The 24,301-nt window shown below is 44.6% G+C and overlaps 1 protein-coding gene across 4 annotated transcripts in view; it reads left to right on the top strand.

Moving 5' to 3' along the window:
- LOC5571425 (voltage-dependent calcium channel subunit alpha-2/delta-4) overlaps window positions 1–24,301 on the top strand; it is a 206,598-nt gene that overhangs the window by 4,103 nt on the left and 178,194 nt on the right. For all 4 annotated transcript variants that reach the window (XM_021845058.1, XM_021845059.1, XM_021845060.1 and 1 more), the window contains exon 2: window positions 15,867–16,341. In XM_021845058.1, coding sequence (XP_021700750.1) covers window positions 16,184–16,341 — 158 coding nt within the window. In that variant the 5' untranslated portion in view covers window positions 15,867–16,183. The remainder of the gene's footprint in view (window positions 1–15,866; window positions 16,342–24,301) is intronic.

Consider the following 24,301-nt stretch of genomic DNA (forward strand, 5'->3'; position numbering starts at 1 on the left):
AAATTAAAATAAATTCAACATATCCCATATATTGGAATAAATTCGGACAATCTCGTGTATATATATTGCATCAATATTATGAAAATTATGCAAGAAATGATTCATTTATACAAAGCGCGTTAATTTTCCAAAAGTATCACTAGAATGTTCACGGTAGAATTTGATTTGCATTGTAATTTGCGGTAATGCATTAGAAAAAATACAGAGTATTAATAACATAATAACATGATCGTTATTTTTGCTTCCTACTCTTTCTCTTTTCCATCATTTTCGATTTGCCTCGCAACTATTCTGTAATCAAAACAAATAATATTTATGAACGGCATGTATTGTGGCAACATTTTGTTCGACATTAGGCAACTTATTATGTGCTCGTTCTGTTACACAGTAGTACCTGTTTGGGCAATTAGAACTTAAAAGCGACTTGATACAACTGGCTTTACATGTTGCATATTGGCTCCACCTCCTGCGCTTTTTTCGTTACATAGCTGGTAAATATTTCGTTGAATAAGCTTGTCATTTTTCTTAACATTTATTACATAAAAGATGCTGTGATTTTGTAGTGACAAGGTGTGTTGCTTGGGTAGGAGGGTAGGTGCCAAGCGCGAAAAGGGTGATGCGATCATCATCAAGACGGAAGAGTCCAAGTACTCGGAAGTCCTGAAGGCGATGCGCAGTGACGCGAAGCTCGCAGATCTTGGAGCCGACGTACGCAGTGTCAGACGCACTCGTACAGGTGAAATGATTCTCGAGCTTAAGCGCGACAAGGAGCGCAAGGGCGCCGCCTACAAAAGTTTGGCGGAAGAGGTCCTTGGCGAGGGTGTCGAAGTGAGGGCTCTGACGCAGTCAGTGACTCTGAAGGTGATGAACCTTGACGAGATCACCAACGCAGAAGAGCTCGTCACAGCACTGCGGCAACAGTGCGAGATTCAGGTGCCCACCGCTGCCGTTCAGCTACGGAAAGGTCCGGCAGGTACTCAGGTGGCCTTAGTACACCTACCTGTGGCGGACGCAAATAAGTCCGCTAAGGTAGGCAAGATCAAGGTTGGTTGGTCAGTATGCTCACTGAACATACATGAGCAACCGGTGATCTGCTTTAGGTGTAGGGAACCAGGACACAAGTCCTGGGGCTGTAAAGGCCCTGATAGGACCAAGTTGTGTAGGCGTTGTGGTGAGGAAGGTCATAAGGCACTAGGCTGCAAGAACCCTCCCAAGTGCTTGATTTGTTCCGGCAAGTCCGTGAACAACAATCATCCAACGGGAGGCTCAAGGTGCCCGACCTTCAAACGAGCCATTAACGAAAAGTTACAGTGCAGGTAACGCAGCTGAACCTGAACCACTGTGACGCAGCTCAGCAACTGCTGTACCAGGCAGTTGCTGAGTGGGGGACGGACATCGCCATCATATCGGACCCATACCGAGTACCCGCCGGCAACGGCAACTGGGTCGTGGATGGATCCGGAAAAATGGCGGCGATATGGACGACGGGTAAATACCCCGTCCAGGAGTTGGTGTCTACTACCTACGAGGGCTTCGTGATCGCCAAGGTAAACGGGGTCCTCTTTTGTAGCTGCTATGCGCCTCCGAGTTGGTCGACCGAGCGGTTCACGCAGATGCTGGACTGCATGACGACCGTGTTGACAGGGCGAAGGCCAGTAGTAATAGCGGGTGACTTCAATGCCTGGGCCGTGGAATGGGGAAGCCGCATCACGAACCAGCGAGGTCAAATCCTGCTAGAGGCACTGGCCGTGCTAGATGTCGATCTGGCTAATGTTGGTACCAAAAGTACCTTCAGCCGAAACGGAGCGGAGTCGATTATCGACGTTACTTTTTGTAGTCCTGGCCTAACGAGTAGTTCGAACTGGAGGGTAGACAATGCCTACACTCACAGCGACCACCTGGCGGTTCGCTACAGTATCGACTACAACAACAGCAGGCAGCGCGTAGAGGAAGCGGCTAGGTCACGGCCAAGCCCTCGTAGGTGGAAGACATCGTACTTCAATGACGAAGTACTTAGGGAGGCGCTCCGTCGTGAGCGTAACCTACTCGGCCTAAGCGGGGACGAACTGGTAGCGGTGCTTTCGCGTGCGTGCGATGCGACCATGCCTAGGAAAGTCCACCCTAGAAATGGGAGACCACCGACGTACTGGTGGACTCAAGCAATTGCGAACCTGCGCCGTGCCTGCCTACGGGCCAGGAGGCGGATGCAGCGAGCACGTACCGAGCAGGAGCGTGAAGAACGACGGGCGGTGTTCACCGCTGCCAAAGTCGCGCTGAAGTCCGAGATAAGGGCAAGCAAAAAGGCCTGCTTTGAGAGACTCTGTCAGAGTGCCAACGTGAACCCGTGGGGTGATGCCTACAGGATCGTTATGGCGAAGACAAGAGGTGCAATTGCTCCTACGGAGCAATCTCCACAGATGCTGGAGGGGATCATCGAGGGGCTCTTTCCGCGCCACAACCCTAGCCCATGGCCTCCTTTTGTAGGACAGCCGGGGATTGGGGCTGGCGATGAGGATAGAGTAACCGATGAGGAACTTGTAGGGATTGCAAAATCCCTAAGCATGGGGAAGGCACCAGGTCCGGACGGAGTTCCAAACCTGGCCCTCAAAGTCGCAATCTTGGAGGCTCCCGGTATGTTCAGATCTGCTATGCAGATATGCCTGGACGAGGGAGTATTTCCAGATGCGTGGAAGAGGCAGAGCCTGGTACTATTGCCAAAGGCGGGGAAACCACCTGGTGACCCGTCGGCGTATAGACCAATATGCTTGATTGACACGGCGGGAAAGGTGCTCGAGAAGATCATCCTCAACAGACTGTTGAGGTACACTGAGAGTGTAAATGGTCTCTCAAGCAACCAGTTCGGCTTCCGGAAAGGGAAGTCCACCGTAGACGCTATTCTGACGGTTAAGAAAACCGCTGAGATAGCACTCCAGCGTAAGAGGAGGGGGATTCGCTACTGCGCAGTAGTGACTCTGGATGTAAGGAACGCATTTAATAGTGCCAGTTGGGCGGCTATTGCCGATGCGCTCCTGCGTCTGGGGATACCCGAGTACCTGTACAAGATTCTCGGAAGTTACTTCCAGAATCGGGTATTAGTCTATGACACAGAGGTGGGTCGGAAGTGCTTTCACATAACCTCAGGAGTCCCGCAAGGTTCCATCCTGGGCCCGGTGTTATGGAATGTCATGTACGACGAGGTGTTGAGATTAAAATTCCCGGCGGGTGTGGTCATCGTTGGCTTTGCCGACGATATTACGCTGGAGGTCTACGGTGAATCGATCGAAGAAGTGGAATTGACTGCAGCCCACTCGATCGCAATTGTGGAGGAGTGGATGAGCTCCAGGAAACTGGAATTGGCTCACCACAAAACTGAGGCGGTTGTTGTCAACAACCGAAAGTCGGTGCAGCAAGCGGTGATCAGTGTAGGCGACTGCACGATCACTTCGAAGCGCTCCGTCAAACACTTGGGGGTGATGATCGACGATAAGCTTACCTTCGGTAGCCACGTCGATTATGCCTGCAAGAGAGCCTCCACAGCTATTGTGGCACTGTCCCGGATGATGTCCAATAGCTCTGCGGTGTACGCCAGCAAGCGAAAGCTTCTGGCCAGTGTCGCCTCGTCCATACTGAGGTATGGTGGCCCGGCTTGGGGCACGGCCTTAAGTACCAAGAGCTACCGTAGCAAGCTAGAGAGTACTTATAGGCTAATGTGCCTGAGGGTTGCGAGCGCGTACCGTACCGTGTCACACGATGCACTCTGCGTCATCACCGGTATGGTGCCTATTGGTATCCTTATCATGGAAGACATAGAGTGCTTCGAAATGCGCGGCACAAGAGGCATACGCAGGACTGCCAGACTGGCCTCCATGGTCAAATGGCAGCGTGCGTGGGACAGTTCCACCAAGGGAGTGTGGACTCACAGGTTGATTCCGAGGTTAGATATCTGGGTCAATAGGCGCCATGGGGAACTAACATTCCACCTGACACAGGTCCTTTCGGGCCATGGTTGCTTTAGACAGTATCTACACCGTTTCGGTCATGCGGGTTCTCCCGAATGTCCAGTTTGTGCAGGTTTAGAGGAAACGGCGGAACACGTTTTGTTCGTGTGCCCGCGTTTCCGCACAATGCGTGACCGCATGTTAGCCACATGCGGTCGGGACACGACTCCGGACAATTTGGTCCAGAGGATGTGTGAAGACGAGTTTGGCTGGAATGCCGTTTCATCGGCTATCACCCACATCGTCTCGGAACTGCAAAGGAGGTGGCGAGTGGACTCGAGGAGTGGCTAGTGCAGACGCTAAACAACAGGTGGTCCAAGGGTTCGCAGTCGGCCACGTAGGTCATACCGGTGCCCTACGGTCGAAATCGACCCTTACAGCGATTAAGTGGCCGCGGGGAGAACATCCTGGTAGCGCTGCTGTCGTGGCGCCGGCCTACTGGGTGGATACGAGCCTCTGGTTGTTCGGGGCAGGTGGAGGCCCCTTCGTCAGCAATCCCAGCTGGTGCTAGCTGATAGGGCCTGAGCCTTCAGTAGGTCAAATTGCGAAGCCCGCAGTATCAGTTCTTGATACCTGCGGTGCAGCTGGGCGCGGGCGTAGTGGTCGACCCTGCCCGCTTTCAGCGGACAACGGGAGGTGAGGACCACTTGGGAAGCTGGCAAAGCGCCAGCATGCTACCTTGGTGGACCCCCCTAAGCGTGTCATCGATGTTCGTTGCTGCATGGCTACGCAGCTAACCTGGAGGATGCGATGTGCAATAGCCCCTCTTCGAAGCAATGCCTTCTTGGTGGTCCCGGAGAGACGAAGGGTTTGGCGGCAATGGAAATGGTTTAGTGGGTCGGGGGTGTAGTCCTGTTTACTGCTTGCATGTAGTAAATGGTCCCTAACCCCACACGGCGTCTGTTGAGCAGATTATCCCCCCATTGCTTAGAAAAAAAAAAAAAAAAAAAAAAAAAAAGACCCTTATCTCCCCGGAACCACCTTACGGTATTTCTTCGGGGAGGGACCAGTGCATATAGCACAACACGTGTAGCAGAAGTAGCCTAGGCAAACTGCTTCTCCTAGCCGACTTAAACAATGTTACAAGGGACCAGTCTCGGCAGGGCTAATCCTCTTCAGCCAACTCTTGGTCGGCGCGCCATTCTAACATAATGTGAGTGACAGCCGTAGTTAGTGCATTCCAGCACTAGGTATCCGCACACAATCTCTCTATTATATTGTCGGGGGACGTGTCCCCTCCGCATGTAGTGAGCATGCGACCTCTTACAACAATGAAACGGGGGCAATCGAATACGACATGTTCCGCGGTTTCCTTCACACCAGCACAATTGGGGCACGCAGGAGAATCTGAGTGCCCGAATCTATGCAGGTACTGTCTATAGCAACCATGTCCTGACAGAAACTGCGTCAGGTGGAAGTTCATTCCCCATGGTTTCTTCCATACCAATCTGACACATTTGGTATGCCGATGGGTCCACCTACCCTTAGTGGAGTTATCCCATTCTTGCTGCCAGCTTCTGAGCGTTTCCTCTTTACACAGGAAAGAAGAAAGAGAGAAGAAAGAACTTTACACGTGTCGCTGACTCCTCTGGTACCTCTTTGGTTGAAGTATTGTACATCTTCCCGATGGGCGTCATCCCGGCTATGATGCACACGGCCTCTTTAGGTACCGTCCGGTATGCACTTGCTAATCTTAAGCACATTATCCTGTATGTGCTTTCCAACCGTTTTAGGTTTCTGCTCGTTCTAAGCGCTTTTGGCCTGATTGGTCCTCCATACCTTAGTATGGATAGCGCCACGCTTGCCAGTAGCTTGCGTTTGTTGGCAATTACAGCAGAGCTGTTAGATATCATCCTCGAAAGCACCGCTATAGCCGTAGACGCCATTTTACAGGCATATTCAACGTGGCTAGCGAAGCTGAGCTTGTCATCGATCATCACCCCAAGATGCTCAAGGGATCGCTTCGACTCTATGGTGCAATCACCTACCGAGATAAGCGCCCGTTGCTCGGACTTGATGACCACCACCACCTCAGTCTTGTGACGGGCCAGTCCTAGTTTCCTAGACTTCATCCATTCCTCAACTATGGAAATAGAGTGCGCTGCTGTCAACTCTACTTCCTCCATCGATTCTCCATAGACCACTAGGGTGATATACTCGGCGAAGCCAACTATCTTAACACCCGTCAGAAGAGGCAGCCTCAGTACGTCATCGTACATCGCATTCCATAACAGCGGGCCCAGGATTGAACCTTGAGGTACTCCCGCGGTAATTCGAACGCTTTTCTGCCCCTCTTCTGTGTCATACAGTAGAATCCTACCATCAAAATAGCTCTCTAGAAGCTTACACAACTGCACCGGTACCTTAAGACGGGGAAGTGCGTGTGCTATTGCTTCCCAGCATGCGCTGTTGAACGCATTCTTCACATCCAGAGTGACAACCGCGCAGTAACAGATGCCGCTCCTTTTATACTCGATTGCCACCTCAGCTGTCTGAACGACCAACTGGATGGTGTCCAGAGTAGATTTACCTAATCTAAATCCAAACTGGTTGTTGGACAGGCCGTACGCACTCTCCGTATACGGTACTAGCCTGTTGAGGATCAACCTCTCCAATAACTTGCCCGTCGTATCTAGTAGACAGATAGGTCTATACGCCGACGGGTTACCTGGTGGTTTCCCCGCCTTTGGTAGTAGCACCAATTTCTGTCGCTTCCATACATCCGGGAAGATTCCTTGATCAATGCAGCGTTGCATCGTGGTTCTGAACATGTATGGATCCGCGTTCCCTGCCGCTTTTAAGGCAACATTCGGGATACCATCGGGTCCCGGTGCCTTGTTTGATGCGAATGATTTTACGACTGCTGCCCGGTCTTCATTCGTCACTCTCGCCACTTCTTCTCCTTCATCTGCCGCATACGGCGCTGGGGGCCATGGGCTTATGGGATGGTGCGGGAAGAGTACATCAATTATCGATCGCAGCAACTCGGGCGATTTCTCTTGGGGCGCTATGGCACCTTTGGTCTTTGCCATTATCACTCTGTAGGCGTCACCCCATGGACTAGAATTGGCACTCTCGCATAAACTATCAAAGCATGCCCGTTTTCGACTCTTCATTTCCTTTTTGAGAGCCAACTTTGCCTCTCTGAATGCTGCACCGCGTTCTTCTCTTTGTGCTTCTGTGCGTGAGCGTTGCATTCTTCGTCTAGCCCGAAGGCAGATTACTCGAAGATTTGCAATTGATTCGCACCACCAGTACACCGGCGGCCTGTTCTCTCTAGGAAGGGCTTTTCTCGGCATGGAAGCATCACACGCTCGTGATATCACAGCAACTAGCTCTTCAACGTTTAGGTCCAGAGTGTTCCGTTCGCGCCTCAGGGCTTCAGTGAATACTTCGCCGTCGAAGTACGCTGTTTTCCATCCTCGGGCTTGGGTCGAGTTGCATCGCGCTGCCGTCCGCCCGCCTGGTATTATACTATAGCGAATCGATTGATGATCGCTATGAGTATAACCGCCATCAACGCGCCAGTTCATGGTACCTTAAAGGTTAGGACTACAAAACGTCACGCCGATAATCGATTCTGCACCATTTCTGCGGAAGGTACTCACTGTACCCACATTTGCCAGCTCTACATTTAATGCGGCCAGGGATTCCAACAATAGCTGGTCTCTTTGATTGGTGCAGCGGCTACCCCACTCCACTGCCCATGCATTAAAGTCGCCAGCTATCACTACTGGCTGCCGGTTAGCTAGTTCGGCTATCATCCTGTCGACCATGTAGGAAAATTCCTCAATCGACCACCTTGGGGGCGCGTAACAACTGCAATAGAACACGCCGTTGATTTTTGCTATCGCAAAACCGTCATTTGAAATCTTTCTGGAAGTTCGTAAACGACCAAAGAAAGGAACCCGGTCTACCCACGACGATGATGTATGAGGGAAATTGGAGCTCCGACCCTAAAATCGTTTGCGTCTTTTTTGCCGATAAGTTTGGTGGCGTTTTTTCGGAAGAAGGGATTACGCCTCAACAAATTGAAGCAGCTGTGGAAGATGTCTCCTATCTTGGCGAATCACTCATCGATCACATATCGATGTTGATGGATCAATGATTATGACGGCTACCAGTAAACTTAAAGCTTCTTGCTCCACGGGCCCCGATGGAATCCCTCCTATCTTGCTGAAAAATTGTGCTTCGAGTTTGGTTGTTCCTCTTCATCGCATATTTAGTTTGGCGCTAGCCACTGGCAAATTCTCAGACTCATGGAAATCTGCATTCTTGTTTCCTGTTCACAAGAAAGGTGACAAAATGCACATCCAAAACTACCGTGGAATATCCGCTCTGAGTTCAATTGCTAAACTCTTCGAGCTTGTGCTACTGGAATCTATATTTAGCCACTGCCGACATTACATTGTTGAAGAGCAACACGGCTTCATGCCTAAGCGAAATACCACTACAAATCTGCTTTCTTTTACTTCATACATTACCGAAGGCTTTAATAACGCAAAGCAAACTGATGCAATTTATTTGGACCTCACTGCTGCCATAGACAGCATTAACCATGAAACAAGCTTTTCTAGTTTAGCCAACAACTAGAAAAGCTTGTTTTTTAATTATGAATCGTGGTTTACGGCTAACCAGCCGAGTGGAAGTTTAAGAACTACCGAAAAGCTAAACATTACATATAATTTGCAATTGGATTAGATGGACATGGGATTGATGTGAAGATTTGCGAAAAAGTTACACGTCTACTCAGTGAGAATCGAACTCACGACTCCCCGATCTCTAGTTGGGGCGCGTTACCACTACGCCATGAGAGGACTCATGAACGCAGAAGTTAACCTGAATTCGATTTCAGCTCAATAATCACGTGGTCCTTTTTCGCAAAGTGCACCTTTTTCGGAAGAATTAGATGCCCATCCAAACACAACGCTTTCTATATATATCCTATGCCTATCTAATTCTTCCGAAAGAGGTGCACTTTGCGAAAAAGGACCACGTGATTATTGAGCTGAAATCGAATTCAGGTTAACTTCTGCGTTCATGAGTCCTCTCATGGCGTAGTGGTAACGCGCCCCAACTAGAGATCGGGGAGTCGTGAGTTCGATTCTCACTGAGAAGACGTGTAACTTTTTCGCAAATCTTCACATCAATTTGTCCATCTAATCCAATTGCAAATTATATGTAATGTTTAGCTTTTCGGTAGTTGTTAGAAAAGCTTGGTTTCGGTGGCAGAATTCTTGGCTGGTTGCGCTCCTACCTTATTGGCCGCCAGCTCGAAGTGAGAATTGGAGACGTCACCTCACACAAATTTGCTGCTCCGTCAGGCGTTCCTCAAGGCAGCCACCTCGGTCCAATGATATTTCGTCTTTACTTCAACGACGTCGAATGAAAGTTCCTCGTTTGTCGTTCGCCGACGATATGAAAATTTATTTTCAAGTAAGTTCGATCGCTGATGCTCACATTCTGCAGCAGGATTTGATACACTTTGCGGATTGGTGCAGTACAAACCGGATGAGAGTCAACCCAAGCAAGTGTGCCGTCATATCTTTCTACCGGAAGAAGGAACCTTTGTTGTTCGAATACGATCTTTTCGGCACTTCTATCGAAAGAACCAGTTGCATAAAGGATCTAGGGGTGCAGCTTGATAGCAAATTATCTTTACAGCAGCACATATCATACATGGTAGGGAAAGCCTCCAGAAGCCTCGGATTTCTGTTTCGTGTCGGCAAGGAGTTTACTGACATCTACTGCCTGAAGAATTTATACTGCTCGCTGGTGCGTTCCACCCTAGAATATTGTTCGCCGGTTTGGAATCCTTATTACAATAATGCAGTGGAAAGGATTGAAGCTGTACAGCGAAGGTTCATCCGTTACGCCCTCCGACGCCTTCCATGGAGCAACCCATTCAGTTTACCCAGCTACGAGAGCCGCTGTCAGCTCATACAGTTGGAAACGCTGACAATACGTCGTAATGTTGCTCGTGCGTTATTCGTTTCGGATGTCTTCACTTCCAGGATCGAGTGCCAGGTATTGCCCAACAGTATCCAGCTGCAGGTGCAACCAAGATCCCTACGAAACCGGAGTTTTCTACAAATTCCCCTTCGGCGTACGAATTACGGATCTTATGGGGCCATTGTTGGTCTTCTAAGGCTTTTTAATAGAGTTGCAGATTATTTCGATTTCCATCTGTCTAGAGAAGCGATCAAGCAAAATTTTAAAAGAGTTTTTTGTAATCAGGGCTTAGTGTTAGGCTGTTGATGGAGCAAATAAATAAATAAATTTGAGCTAGAGACTACTTCTTGGATTGGGTATCGTCCTGTTGTCCCTATAGCAGCTAGCTGTTGAAACCTATCCGCCACCCAGTTCCCGTTGTTGGCTGGTATGCGGTATGGGTCCGATAGTAACACCACGTCAGTCTTGGTTTCCGAGACTGACTGCCAAAGCTGCTGCTGGACTGCATCACAGTGGTTTAAATTTAACTGTGTTACTTCCGTTTTGGCTGCTTTGATACTCCGCTTGTGCCCGGACATTTGGGTCCGCCCGTTAAGTGTCCGTTATCTGCTCTGTCGACACATATTAGGCGCTTGCCCTATGGCCTTCGGTGCCGCATTTTCTGCACATCTTACTTCTGTCGGGACCATTGCAATTCCACGACTTATGGCCCTTCCCGAAACACTTGAAGCAAACTTCAGGAGGCTGTTGTATGCTCAGCCGACAAACCGACCAGCCTACCTTGAGTATGTCCAAGTTCTTCGCTTTGTTGGCCTCTGCGACCGGCAGCCTGATCGCCGCCACCTGGGTGCCCTGCGGGCCCCTTCTAAGGGAGATGGCCTTACTGGCTACGTCGATGTCACACTGCTCTTTGAGTGCAGCCGAGACCTCCGCTGCGTCGGTGACCTCATCCAGATTTTTACACTGAAGAGTCGCTTCAGCAGTAGGGGATCTTACATCAACCTCGTCGCCAAGTACTTCTTGTGCCAGTTGCTTATAGACTGCACCCTTTTCCTTGTCGTCGTTCTTTAAGACTAGGATCATTTCTCCAATCCTAGTTCGCCTTATGCTCCGCACGTCTGCGCCCAATGGCGATAGCTTTTCCATGCTTCGCATCGCCTTCAGAACCTCGGAGTATTTCGCTTCCTCCGTTTTGATAACGAGGGCTTCGCCTAAATTCCTACGTTTCGTTGTTTTCGGTTTTGCGCCCTCCATGGACTCCGTTTTTAGTTTCCTCTGTTTTTTCTTATTTCCAACTCGTATCCACTGGTTGCTGTTGGCTTGCGCCTGTGGTTCCTGTGGATGCACTGCCTGGTTCGGGTTATCCCGTGGCTCCTTTTTCGTCTCTCTTTATCGTCTTTCTCTTTGGATTAGTACACGAAATTCAATATGCTTTCGGAATATTCTACGATGCAAGTTGACGAAGGACGATGAGTACTTTCTAATGAATCAGAAATAAAAGTCTAAAACTTTCATTCGGTCAATCAATTAGCTAAAATCGATGAAGGTACACCCGTATGACACCAAACGTGAGTTTTCTCCCGTTCTTTCTTTTTTTCAAAGAGAAATCTTTGAGAGTTCTTCCAGAGCTATTTGCGGGAATGATTTTAATCCAGCATAAGTTCTCCTACGTAATTCACCAGTTGTTCCTTCAGTGATTTCTTTCGTTGTTCGTGTTATGCTACGAGTTTCTTCAGAGATTTCTGTCCGATTTATTTTATTTCTTGACGGATTCAGTAATTTCTTCACAGATCCATCATAATATTTTAAAAAAAAAATCACCTAGGTGGCATCCACAAATTACGTAACGCTCTAGGGGGAGGGGGGGGAGAAGGCTCAAGCGTTAGGACTTATACAAAAAATTGCAAATTTTTCATACAAAAAGCGTTACATAGGGGGGGGGGTCAAAAATTTCCAATTTTAACGTTACGTAATAAATGAACGCTGCCCTAGGATTCCAGAAATTTTTGTGTAATACTTCCAGAGATTTCGGGTAGATTTGTTTTTAAAATCCTAAAAAAAAAACTGTGATTCTACGTTGAGTTTGTGTATTTTTTCAGTAATTTCCACTGTTCCAAACATTCTCCACAGATATTCAGAATTTTTTTTTAGCAAATTCGTTCAGCTTTACTCCAAAGATATCTAATGATATCCTTGAATTCCTTCAGTATTTATCAAGGGATTCAGCAAGATATTTTTTCTTGATTCCTTAAAAAAGTGATTTCTTCAGGAAAATTTCTAATACTTACTTCTTACAACGATTCTTCTAGGAATCCGCCAACAATTTTCTCTATAATACATTATTTCACCCGAGATTCTTACATAGACTTGGCAGATGAACATTTGGGAAAGGAGGATATTGTTAATGTCTAGCTTTAAAAAGGGAGGACATTAAGATTTGTAATGAATTCGAAAGCTGCTCTGGCCACAGCCACGTTCTAATTAACATTTAGTACATTTTTTATGAATAGCCGTCATTGAATTTAACTTACCTACAATTTAGTAAGCTGATGAAGTAGCCATTAATTTTTCATGAACACCTTCTTCTTGGTTTTGAAAATTAGGACATTTCCAGTTCAAAGACTGGCGGGTAGATGATGCTCCTCCCAGAGGATATTTTCTGGTAAGCCTGTTCTTACAGGATGTGTTCCGACTAATAGCCGAAATTTCACAGCTCTTTCTTCAGCAATTCCTTTAGAAATTACTTAGAGTCTATCCCCCGAAATTTGCTTCTTTATTTTCACAAGAAGGTTGATGTTTGGAGGGTTTCTTGAATAATTTCTAACTCCTTTAGAAGCGGAGCAATTCTTGGTTAATTTATACATTTAAAGTTAGACCTAGTTAGTCTAGTAGGTTTCAGCAAAAAAAAAATCGGGTATAGATTTATCTGATTTGGTATATCTTTTTTGGTCAACCCATCTTTCTTCTTCGTCCTGGAGCTACGTCCCAACTAGGGGCACAGCCTGATCTCAGCGCGTTCTTATGAGCACTTCCAGAGTGAGAACTGAGGGCTTTCATTGCCATTTTTACATTCGTATATGGTCGGTATTAGGTCAAAATGGACCAAGTGCTTTTTAATGATTTCAAATGTTTGCGATGCTTTTGGAGCTTACATATTTGATGAAACACCTGTATCATAATCACATCGGAAATATCAGAATTGTTGAAAACCAAAAATCATCTAGTTTGAACTGTCTGAACACCGATCATATTGTGTGTACGATGATATTCTATGGCCTGGAAAATCGAGAAAATCTTCAACTCGAAAAGATCCTCGAACCCTCGACCCTCAGCTTAGACATTCAGCGCTGTGAGGTCAAATTGTCTTAAATGCCACTTAAAGGATTTGTGTCGTTTTCTCCTAATGAAATCCACATTTTAACGCCATTCAAAGTCCTAACAGTAACTCTACAATATTTGCTAGCTACCATCATGAAAACATTTCCCAAATTTGAGTTTTTTATGAGTTTTAATCGTGTAGAAACGTTGGTTGAAAAATGAGGGTGGTTCAAAATGACCAAATGGATGGGGTAGAATGCCATTTAGTATGGAGAATTAGTAGTTAGCAACCAAGTTTCTCCATGAGCTTGCTCTGTCGTATGGAAACGCTTATTCCTTCATGAAATCATCGGAAAACCTTAATATTTAGCATAGCATAGCATAGCATAGACTGACTGTACATGTCAATGGTTGCTACTCCGTGATTGATCGGAACTGGTAAGAATTGTACTACGATCCAAATGAATAAGGGATGGGAGTTTCCGCTTATTTTCGAAGTACAATTTTAGCAGATCTAATATTATTGATCAATAACGGCGCCGGCCAAGTCCTTACAGTCAGTTGGGATGGGGAAGGACCCTAACATTCCTTGATGATTGTTGCTTCTAGAGACCGAGAATACCTCTGCATCTCCACAATCACCACGGGGAGGGTGTTTATTAGTGAGGGAGGAAAAGATCTGGGAGTCACCATTGGTCAGTGATGCGATCCATGGATAAGGAGGGAAAATACAACTTAAACTTAAAGCTAGTTTTGCATTTTGTCTCGAGAAGTTTTCGGTAGAAGATATAAAATATACGTCAACATCCATTATGTCGAACCATTCAAAAATGTTTTAAGCAATGGCAAAAAGAAAAATATATATGTTTATATTTTAAATAATATGAAAAAGGAACGATGCCGACACTTTTAGTGACGAACCAAACATAGTTTGTTTGAAAATTACAGAAGAGTAACGCTGTACATTATTGTCTCGAGATGATAAGTTTTTGATAGGAGTTTTAAAATATACGTCAACATCCTTAATGTCGAACCATTCAAAAGATGTTTTTAGTAATGTTAAAGAGAGAAAATATATGTATATTGAAATTATATAAAACAGGCATAATGCCGACACTTGTAGTGACGAACCATTAAAAGTTTATTTGAACATTAAATGAAATAACGTTTTCATGAAAATATGTGTCATTATAAGCATGAAACGAGCTCACCAGTTGGTAATCCATCTTCGACTTAACACGGATATCTTTTCGCACTCACACAACGCGAACCGTTAAGCTTCTCGGCGTCCCGAAAACGAACCGTTTTGTTTGGGCTCTCCGAAACACTGCCCAGCAAAACTCGCGAAACGAAAAACAAATCCCGGCGTCCCGAAAACAAAGCGTCTTGCTTGGGCTCTCCGAAACACTCCCCAGCAAAACTCGCGAAACGAAAAACGACTCCCGGCGTCCCGAAAACAAAGCGTCCTGCTTGGGCTCTCCGAAACACTGCCCAGCAAAACTCGCGAAACGAAAAACAACTCCCGGCGTCCCGAAAACCAAGCGTCTTGCTTGGGCTCTCCGAAACACTGCCCAGGAAAACTCGCGAAACGAAACACAAATCCTGGCGTCCCGAAAACAAAGCGTCTTGCTTGGGCTCTCCGAAACACTGCCCAGCAAAACTCGCGAAACGAAAAACGACTCCCGGCGTCCCGAAAACAAAGCGTCTTGCTTGGGCTCTCCGAAACACTGCCCAGCAAAACTCGCGAAACGAAAAACAACTCCCGGCGTCCCGAAAACAAAGCGTCTTGTTTGGGCTCTCCGAAACACTGCCCAGCAAAACTCGCGAAACGAAAAACAACTCCCGGCGTCCCGAAAACAAAGCGTCTTGTTTGGGCTCTCCGAAACACTGCCCAGCAAAACTCGCGAAACGAAAAACGACTCCCGGCGTCCCGAAAACAAAGCGTCCTGCTTGGGCTCTCCGAAACACTCAGAAATCATCGGAAAACCTTAATATTTAGGCAAAAATTGAAAATTTTTGAATTTCACCGTAAAATTAAGGAAAAATCTATGAGTTTATGTCCAAGGATTGTGGCGGCAACTCTTGGGTAAACATATTTTAACATCGTTTGGCAAAGAATACAAATTGAAACGTTCTAGGAATTATTTAATGAGGTGAGCCATTTTACCCCATCAGTGTGTCTTGGACCATGTTCGCCTATGCGCTTTACCGTTACGGTTATTTGGCCCCAGGTCTGCCCATCTATTCTCTGCTAAATCACACTTCTGCATACATGTTTCGTTCGTATGGTGTTCTTACTTTGAGTTTTTTTTTTGTGAGGAAGTCAGTAAGAAAATTCCATATGAGAAATTTTCAATCTGTACGCCTCGAGCCACTTATGTAATTGATAGCCATTTTCTTTCTTAGATTATTTGTAAAATATTCAACAGTGATGGGTGAATTGTGAAATATGACTTTTCTATTGGTGTTGATGTTCAGATTTGCTTTGTTCCAGGCTTCAGCAGAGGGAGGTAAATGAATGTCAGTGTTTTTCGCTTCCGCCACAGCACTGATGGTGTAATTTATATTTAAATTGAATATTTTATTGATACACACAAGAAAGGGCGGAAGAAAGCTGCGATCCATCGTAAAATGATTTTGCTTTGGCAAGCTTGGCTCGTTTGAGTGCTACTTTACTATTTGACGAGTGGGCATTAGCCAAAAGAGAAAGAACCTCCACAAGTAAGAAGACCGACTAAAAGGAAAATTTATCGGATAACCAGAGACCGTGAGAAATATACAAGAACCATAAAACAAGTAGATAAATAAATCATAAAAAGGATCCCCGCTAAGAAGACGAAACATTAGAAAACAGCGTCGCATATCGAATACCCATCATCATCACACGAGTGCAACGAGTAGAAACAACGACGCCGATGATGATGGATCCCCCGGCAAAGCCAGATCCTGCGACGGGGGACCGTCTTCGAATTCGTTTGTTGACTCGGATAATGGCGTTTGTCTTTCTGGTGATGATGGCGGCAACAGTGACGACAGTGGCAGCCGATCCCGATGAGGACATTCCGCATAACGAGTAAGTACCGATTGATAGTTGTAGAAGAATTTTTTTCGTCGTTCATTTCACGGCGATATGATACTAAATTTGATTAGTGTTCTTTCATATTCATGCATATTTCTGATTAACAATTGTTTTGACTATATACTATGGTGTTCAGATGACAAAAAATGGAAATTAAAAAAATATTCTCGATCATGCAGTAGTTGTTACTCCAGAAGATCTTCAAAAGTTTCCTACAGGTAATTCACACAGGATTTTTTTCAAGAAATCCTACAAAGGCCTACTTCTGGATTTTAAAAGAAATTTGTTCATGGAATTTTCATCGAAATCGCACAAGAGATCCCACAAGAGTTCCCACGTCGATTTTGTTTTAGCAATTTTACCGAACTTTTTACAGGTCCTTCATAAAAATTTCAACGGATTCTTTGTAGAAGAATAATCGAAATTGTTTTAATATATTTCCTGAAACAATATCTGTAGGAATATTTCGATTATTTTTTCTAAGATTCGTATAGTAAGTAATTCTTATGCCAATCCATGAATTGCATATGAAGTTCCTTTAGAGATATCTGCAAAAATTAAAAAAAAACATCAAATACTTTTAAAATTTTTAAGTAATTTCTCAAGCAAATTTTCTATGGAAAGTTCATGGAATTCTTCCAAATTCCATCTAGCGTTTCTCTTCGGAAATGCTTATTCCCCTTGTTCCTCTGCTTGCACATACAGCCATTCCATGAAAAACCGATCTAGTGGGTCACCAAATTCCGTGAAAATTTGCAATTTTGTTCCTTATCCGAAATAAGAATACACGTGTTTTCGGATTTTTTGATAAGGGTGACCATTTCCAAAAAAGGGTGACCAGAAAAATCGCAATTTTGCTCAATTTTTATTTAAAAAAAAAATAACTTTCGAACCGTTCGACCGATTTTCAATCTTTTTGGACGAAATGAAAGCTAAAGATTTTGACTTTTCAGGAAAAATATAAAATTTCACAAAAATTGTTTTTTTGCTTGAAAAAAAAAAAAAATAATTTCCGTTTTTTCGTGTTTTAAAGGCCTCGTGAGCAAAGGGGCTATTGCTGTTCTCATTTTTTACATGGACGTCGGATATTATCTAACGGTGCTTTGTAAATATTTTTTTTATATATTTATTTTATTTTTTATTTTTTTGTCTCGTTTATTGCCGCACCTCATTTTACCTGTTCCAACAATTAAACAACAAATGCTCTGGGTCCATCGCTAGCTTCTCAGGCGAATCCTAATGACCTAATACCCCTTCCAACCCTCAACTCCGTAGCACTTATGAGGGTTTCACTGAGGCGGAGGCCTCTCATTAAGTAAGTGCTACATCTACATTTTCTTCCCAATCCCAAGTTACGGTAAAGATGGGCGTGGCCGGGAATAGCAATATTCATGATTTTGGTATTCTTATTTAAGATTGGATCAAGGTTTATTCCCTAGCCTTGCTAATGAAGGCATTCTAGATGAGATTATCAAAAGAAAAAACATGAATTTTGCTAGTATCCAATCTACGAAGTATACCGTAACTACGCTAACGCTAAAACTGAAAAACCTAAAAAAAAATTAATGAAAAATTTTAAAAATTTCTAGTTTTTTAAATAAATTTTCATTTATTTTAATGTAATTTTTTTTTCAAAGTTTCATATTTATTCCTGAAAAGTTGAAATCTTAAGCTTTCATTCCATAGAAAAATATTGGAAATCGGTTGAGCTGTTCAAAAGTTATGATTTTTTTTAATAAGAAATCTAATGCGCTGAGACCCATGATATTATTTTTGCATCTTTGGACTTTGATACAATTCATGTAGACAATAATGTTATCAACTACCGTGATTATAGCAGAATAAATGCTGAGCAACTAGGACACGATATTGAATCTATCAATTGGGCTGATTTCTATCGTATTGACAGCCCTGAAATTTTAAATGAGTCGCTCAATAACCATTTGCAGCTCTTACTTGATAAACATGTCCCATTAAAACTGTGCGGTTGCGTAAAAAATACAATCCTTGGTTCAACGACGTTATTAGTAGAGCGATGGTTGATCGTGACTTAGCATTTAAGCTTTGGAAGTCTACTAATAATTTTGAACATCATGTTATGTTTAAACGATTACGTAATAAGGTTAACTCACTTATTCACAAAGCTAAGCAACTTTACTATAGAGATCAGTTCAATTCAAATTTATCCTCTACGGAGCTGTGGAAAAGGTTAAAATTGATGAATGTTTGTAAAACTGTGCCTGTTAGTGTCAACAACTATAGTGCTGACGAGATCAACGAATGCTTATCAAAAAACTTTTCATCACCTAACGAAACTTTTCAATATACCAGTAGTTCATTTTGGGGTTTCGTTCCATTTCAATGAAATGGGTAATGTTGATGTTATAAATGCACTGTATGAAATTAAATCCAATGCTATTGGTCTCGACAATATTCCACTGAAATTTATGAAAATTATATCTCCTATGATTGTAAACCAAATTGTCTACTTATTCAATGCTATAATTAAAACATGTTATTTTCCATCAGCATGGAAAAAAGCTAAAAGTATTCCTGTGAAGAAGAAGTCCTCATTAAATACTGTTGAAAATTTACGCCCTATAAGTATACTTTGTGCACTTTCTAAAGTGTTTGAAAAAGTTATCAAAAATCAACTTTGCAGCTATATTAATGATAACAATCTACTTTCGTGCTTTCAATCTGGTTACCGAACTAAACATAGCACAAAAACAGCCATGCTTAAGGTGTTTGATGACATCGGGATTATTAATTTTAGAGAACGGCAAACATGTTTTACTTATTCTGCTGGATTTTTTGAAGGCCTTCGACAGTGTTTCACACAATATTATGTGTTGAAAGCTTCAGTCAAATTATGGCTTTTCGCTTAATGCTGTTAATCTCATTAAATTATACCTACATAATAGATTCCAAACAGTATTTAATAATGGCGAATTCTCCAGTTTGTTGCATGTGGCTTCAGGTGTACCTCAAGGGTCTATCTTAGGACCAATATTATTCTCTTTGTACATTAATGACCTTTCTTCAATCGTAAAGCATACTTGTATACACATTTTTGTAGATGATGTACAAATATATATTGAACATTCTGAGGCAGCTGGTTGGAAAATCAATGAAGATCTCAACGCAATATTCAAATGGGCTACTAAGAATAAACCGCAAAAAATTCGTGAGTACTCTTCAAAGAACATAGGATTACGATTCTAATGACACCTTGTTTTAAATTTTGTTTTGATCCAATGCTGAGGAAATTAGCTTTGTTTTTTTCAGTGTGTTTTTTGAAAAATGCAATTAAAAAAAAAAATAGTATACAAAATTCAAAAAAATGTTTTTGGGAAAATACATACGGAATACACGGTAAATGGCTGGGCATGGCGTACCATTGGTACCTCGCGTACCTACAGGAATAAAATAGACCCCGTTGTGTGGTCCTTAGCCTCTTGCCCAGCAACTCCTATCCCTACCTCCTCGTGGTACTGGCCGGGGTACGAGTAACCTTGAGGAAGATCGGGTAACCAACCCCCGGTGGGAACTTTGGTCGTATGCTGACAGGGAAGGGGGGGTTTGCTTCTGCAAACCTTGAGCGTCTGTACTCCATGTTAGGAGCGGCTCACAACAGCGTCTGTTCCCCATGTCAGGGGCGGCTGATCATCGTCCGAGTGCCAGAGAAGGACTCTAAGCTAAACTGCGCACTATGGCCCTCCGAACATATAGGGGGAATGGTCCTCCGGAAATCTAGGGGGTTGGTGTCAGGCCCTGCAAGCCAGCCGTAAAAGTACACTAGCACAGGAACGTCAACGAGAGAATACGGACCGGAACAATCGGCAAAGACCACAGCGACGAAAATGGACTTGCAATTGGAAACTCGGTACGTGGAACTGCAAATCTCTCAAGTTCATCGGAAGCACACGCATACTCTCCGATGTACTGAAGATCCGCGGTTTCGACATCGTAGCGCTGCAGGAGGTGTGCTGGACAGGTTCGATGGTGCGAACGTTTAGAGGTAATCATACCATCTACCAGAGCTGCGGCAACACACGTGAGCTGGGAACAGCTTTTATAGTGATGGGTGATATGCAGAGGCACGTGATCGGGTGGTGGCCGATCAACGAAAGAATGTGCAAGTTGAGGCTCAAAGGCCGGTTCTTCAACTTCAGCATCATAAACGTGCATAGCCCTCACTCCGGAAGCACTGATGATGACAAGGACGCATTTTACGCGCAGCTCGAACGCGAATACGACCGCTGCCCAAGCCACGACGTCAAGATCATCATAGGAGACTTAAACGCTCAGGTTGGCCAGGAGGAGGAGTTCAGACCGACGATTGGAAAGTTTAGCGCCCACCGGCTGACGAACGAGAACGGCCTACGACTGATAGATTTTGCCGCCTCCAAGAACATGGCCATTCGCAGCTCCTACTTCCAGCACAGCCTCCCGTATCGATACACCTGGAGATCACCACTGCAGACGGAATCACAAATCGACCACGTTTTGATCGATGGACGGCACTTCTCCGATATTACCGACGTCAGAACCTATCGTGGCGCTAACATTGACTCCGACCACTACCTGGTGATGGTGAAACTGCGCCAAAAACTATCCGTCATTAACAATGTACGGTATCGACGCCCGCCTCGGTATAACTTAGCGCGACTGGCCCAACCGAACGTCGCTGTCGCATACGCGCAGCATCTCGAGGTAGCGTTGCCGGAAGAGGGCGAGCTTGACGAAGCCCCTCTTGAGGACTGCTGGAGCAACATAAAAGCAGCCATCAACAACGCAGCCGAGAGCATCGTCGGGTACGTGGAAAGGAGGACATGTGACGATTGGTTCGACGATGAATGCAGGCAGGTTTTGGAGGAGAAGGATGCAGCGCGGGCTGCAATGCTGCAGCAAGGAACGCGACAAAACGTGGAGAGATATAAAAGAAAACGAAAGCAGCAAACCCGCCTATTCCGGGACAAAAAGCGCCGCCTGGAAGAAGCGGAATGTGAAGAAATGGAACAGCTGCATCGTTCACAAGAAACGCGAAAGTTCTACGAGAAGCTTAACGCATCCCGAAAAGGCTTCGTGCCGCGAGCCGAAATGTGTAGGGATAAGGACGGAAGCATCTTGACGGACGGACGTGAGGTGATTGAAAGGTGGAGGCAGCTCTACGTTGAACACCTGAATGGCACGGAGAACACAGGCGCCGAGGGTCACGACAGCGGAGGAAGTGGCTACGTCAGCACGGCGGATGAAGGAAACCAACCTGCCCCTACATTGAGGGAAGTTAAGGATGCCATCAACCAGCTCAAGAATAACAAGGCCGCTGGTAAGGATGGTATTGGAGCTGAACTCATTAAAATGGGCCCGGAGAGGTTGGCAGCCTGTCTGCATCGGCTGATTGTCAGAATCTGGGAAACGGAACAGCTGCCGGAGGAGTGGAAGCAAGGGGTCATATGTCCCATCTACAAGAAGGGCGACAAACTGGAATGTGAAAACTATCGTGCGATCACTATCCTGAATGCCGCCTACAAAGTGCTATCCCAGATTATCTTCCGTCGTCTATCACCAATAACAAATGAGTTTGTGGGAAGTTATCAAGCTGGTTTCATCAACGGCCGCTCGACAACGGACCAAATCTTCACTGTACGGCAAATCCTCCAGAAATGCCGTGAATACCAAGTCCCAACGCATCATTTGTTCATCGATTTCAAAGCGGCTTGTGATAGCATCGACCGCGAAGAGCTATGGAAAATATTGGACGAGTACAGCTTTCCCGGGAAGCTCACAAGACTAATAAGAGCAACGATGGACGGTGTGCAGAATAGCGTGAAGATTTCGGGTGAACATTCCAGTTCGTTCGAATCCCGCCGGGGACTTCGACAGGGTGATGGACTTTCGTGCCTGCTGTTCAACATCGCGCTAGAAGGTGTCATGCGGAGAGCCGGGTTCAATAACCGAGGTACGATTTTCACAAGATCCAGCCAATTTGTTTGCTTCGCGGATGATATGGATATTGTCGGCAGAACATTTGGAACGGTGGCAGACCTGTACACCCGCCTGAAACGTGAAGCGACAAAAGTCGGCCTGATGGTGAATGCGTCAAAAACAAAGTACATGCTGATAGGCGGAACCGAGCGCGACAGAGCCCGCCTGGGAAGCAGTGTTACGATAGACGGGGATACTTTTGAGGTGGTTGATGAGTTCGTCTACCTCGGATCCTTGTTAACGGCTGATAACAACGTTAGTCGTGAAATACGGAGACGCATCATCAGTGGAAGTCGCGCCTACTATGGGCTCCAGAAGAAGCTGCGGTCGAGAAAGATTCACCCTCGCACCAAATGTACCTTGTACAAAACGCTTATAAGACCGGTGGTCCTCTATGGACATGAAGCATGGACCATGCTGGAAGAGGACTTGCAAGCACTTGGAGTGTTCGAACGAAGGGTGCTTAGGACGATCTTTGGCGGAGTACAGGAAAACGGTGTGTGGCGGCGGAGAATGAACCACGAGCTCGCTAGGCTCTTCGGCGAACCCAGTATCCAGAAGGTTGCGAAAGCCGGAAGGGTGCGCTGGGCAGGGCATGTTGCAAGACTACCGGACATCAATCCTGCAAAGATGGTGTTCGCGTCGAATCCGGTTGGCACAAGAAGGCGAGGAGCACAGCGAGCGAGGTGGCTTGATCAGGTGCAACAAGATCTGGAGAACGTGGGCCAAAATCGAAGTTGGAGAGACACAGCCATGGAACGAGTAAATTGGCGTAACATTGTTAACGAGGTTTTATCAAATTAATTGATGTAATACCAACTAAATAAATAAATAAATAATAATAACATACGGAATAAGTAGAACTTTTTGCCTTACGGAAGCGGCTTAGAGAGTTTGAATTGGATGTTTATTCGCAGAGATATGGACTGAACACTTTTGTATATTTTTAGGAGGTGAACCCAAACTAATACACGGAAGTGTACGTTCTTTCAACATTAATATTTGGGATTGAAAATAATGGACCTCGTGTTCATCTAATTTTGGAGTCGTTTTCATCTTCATTTAGTAATCAAAATGTCAATTAATGAAGTGTAATATATTAATGCAATCACTTCAGGGCTGACAGTGGCAAAGTATCTGAAAAAGGAACTTACCACATGCCTGAAAAATTAAAACAAAATAAAACTTAACAGGAGCCATATTTAAATTAGGGTTCTCCAAGTAATCCAACCAAGCAGCTCTCAGAGCGTCTTTTTAAAAGTTTCTGTGGAATTTTCATCAGAATGTAATTTAGGTATTTGCTAAAAGTTTGCTTCAACTATTTATTCGAAGATTTCTTCATGAGTGCATTGAACGATTCTTCCATAGACTTTTTAAGGATTTCCTCCAAGTTTACCATTCATGTTATCTTGAAAAGCTCAATCAGAAGTTTCCCAATGATAACCACAGAATTTTTATTCCAACGCTTTCCTCAGAAAATTACCCAAAAGAGTCCTCAAAGATTTGTCACTAGATTTTTCAAGGAATTTCTCCAAAAATATGCGAAGGATCTTTTTCAAATATTATGGGAGGGGATTTCTTAAAAAAAAAAATATGCATATTCCGAAACGAAATTGTAAAGATATCACTGATAATATATGATAATCCTATGAGATAGAAGTTTTTCAAAAAACTCCAGATATCTTCTGGACTATTGAGAATGTCTTTGATGTATTTTCAAAGAAACTAATAATGAAATATTTGGAAATTCCCCAATAAGAATTTGCTAGAGGAGACCCCTGGAAAATCTCGATTGTGACTCTTTGAAGCTGTACAAGAATAATTGCTGTAGGTTTTTGTGGTTTTGAATAATATTTTTTTTAAATTGAAGAAACCAAGTTGAAATTCCAAAAATCTTCGAATAGAACAATATATGAGGAATCCTTAGTTGAATTAATAGTGAAATGAAAAAAAAAATCTTCAA

The sequence above is a fragment of the Aedes aegypti genome, chromosome 2 (assembly GCF_002204515.2).
Source record: "Aedes aegypti strain LVP_AGWG chromosome 2, AaegL5.0 Primary Assembly, whole genome shotgun sequence".
NCBI classification, from domain to species: Eukaryota; Metazoa; Arthropoda; class Insecta; order Diptera; family Culicidae; genus Aedes; species Aedes aegypti.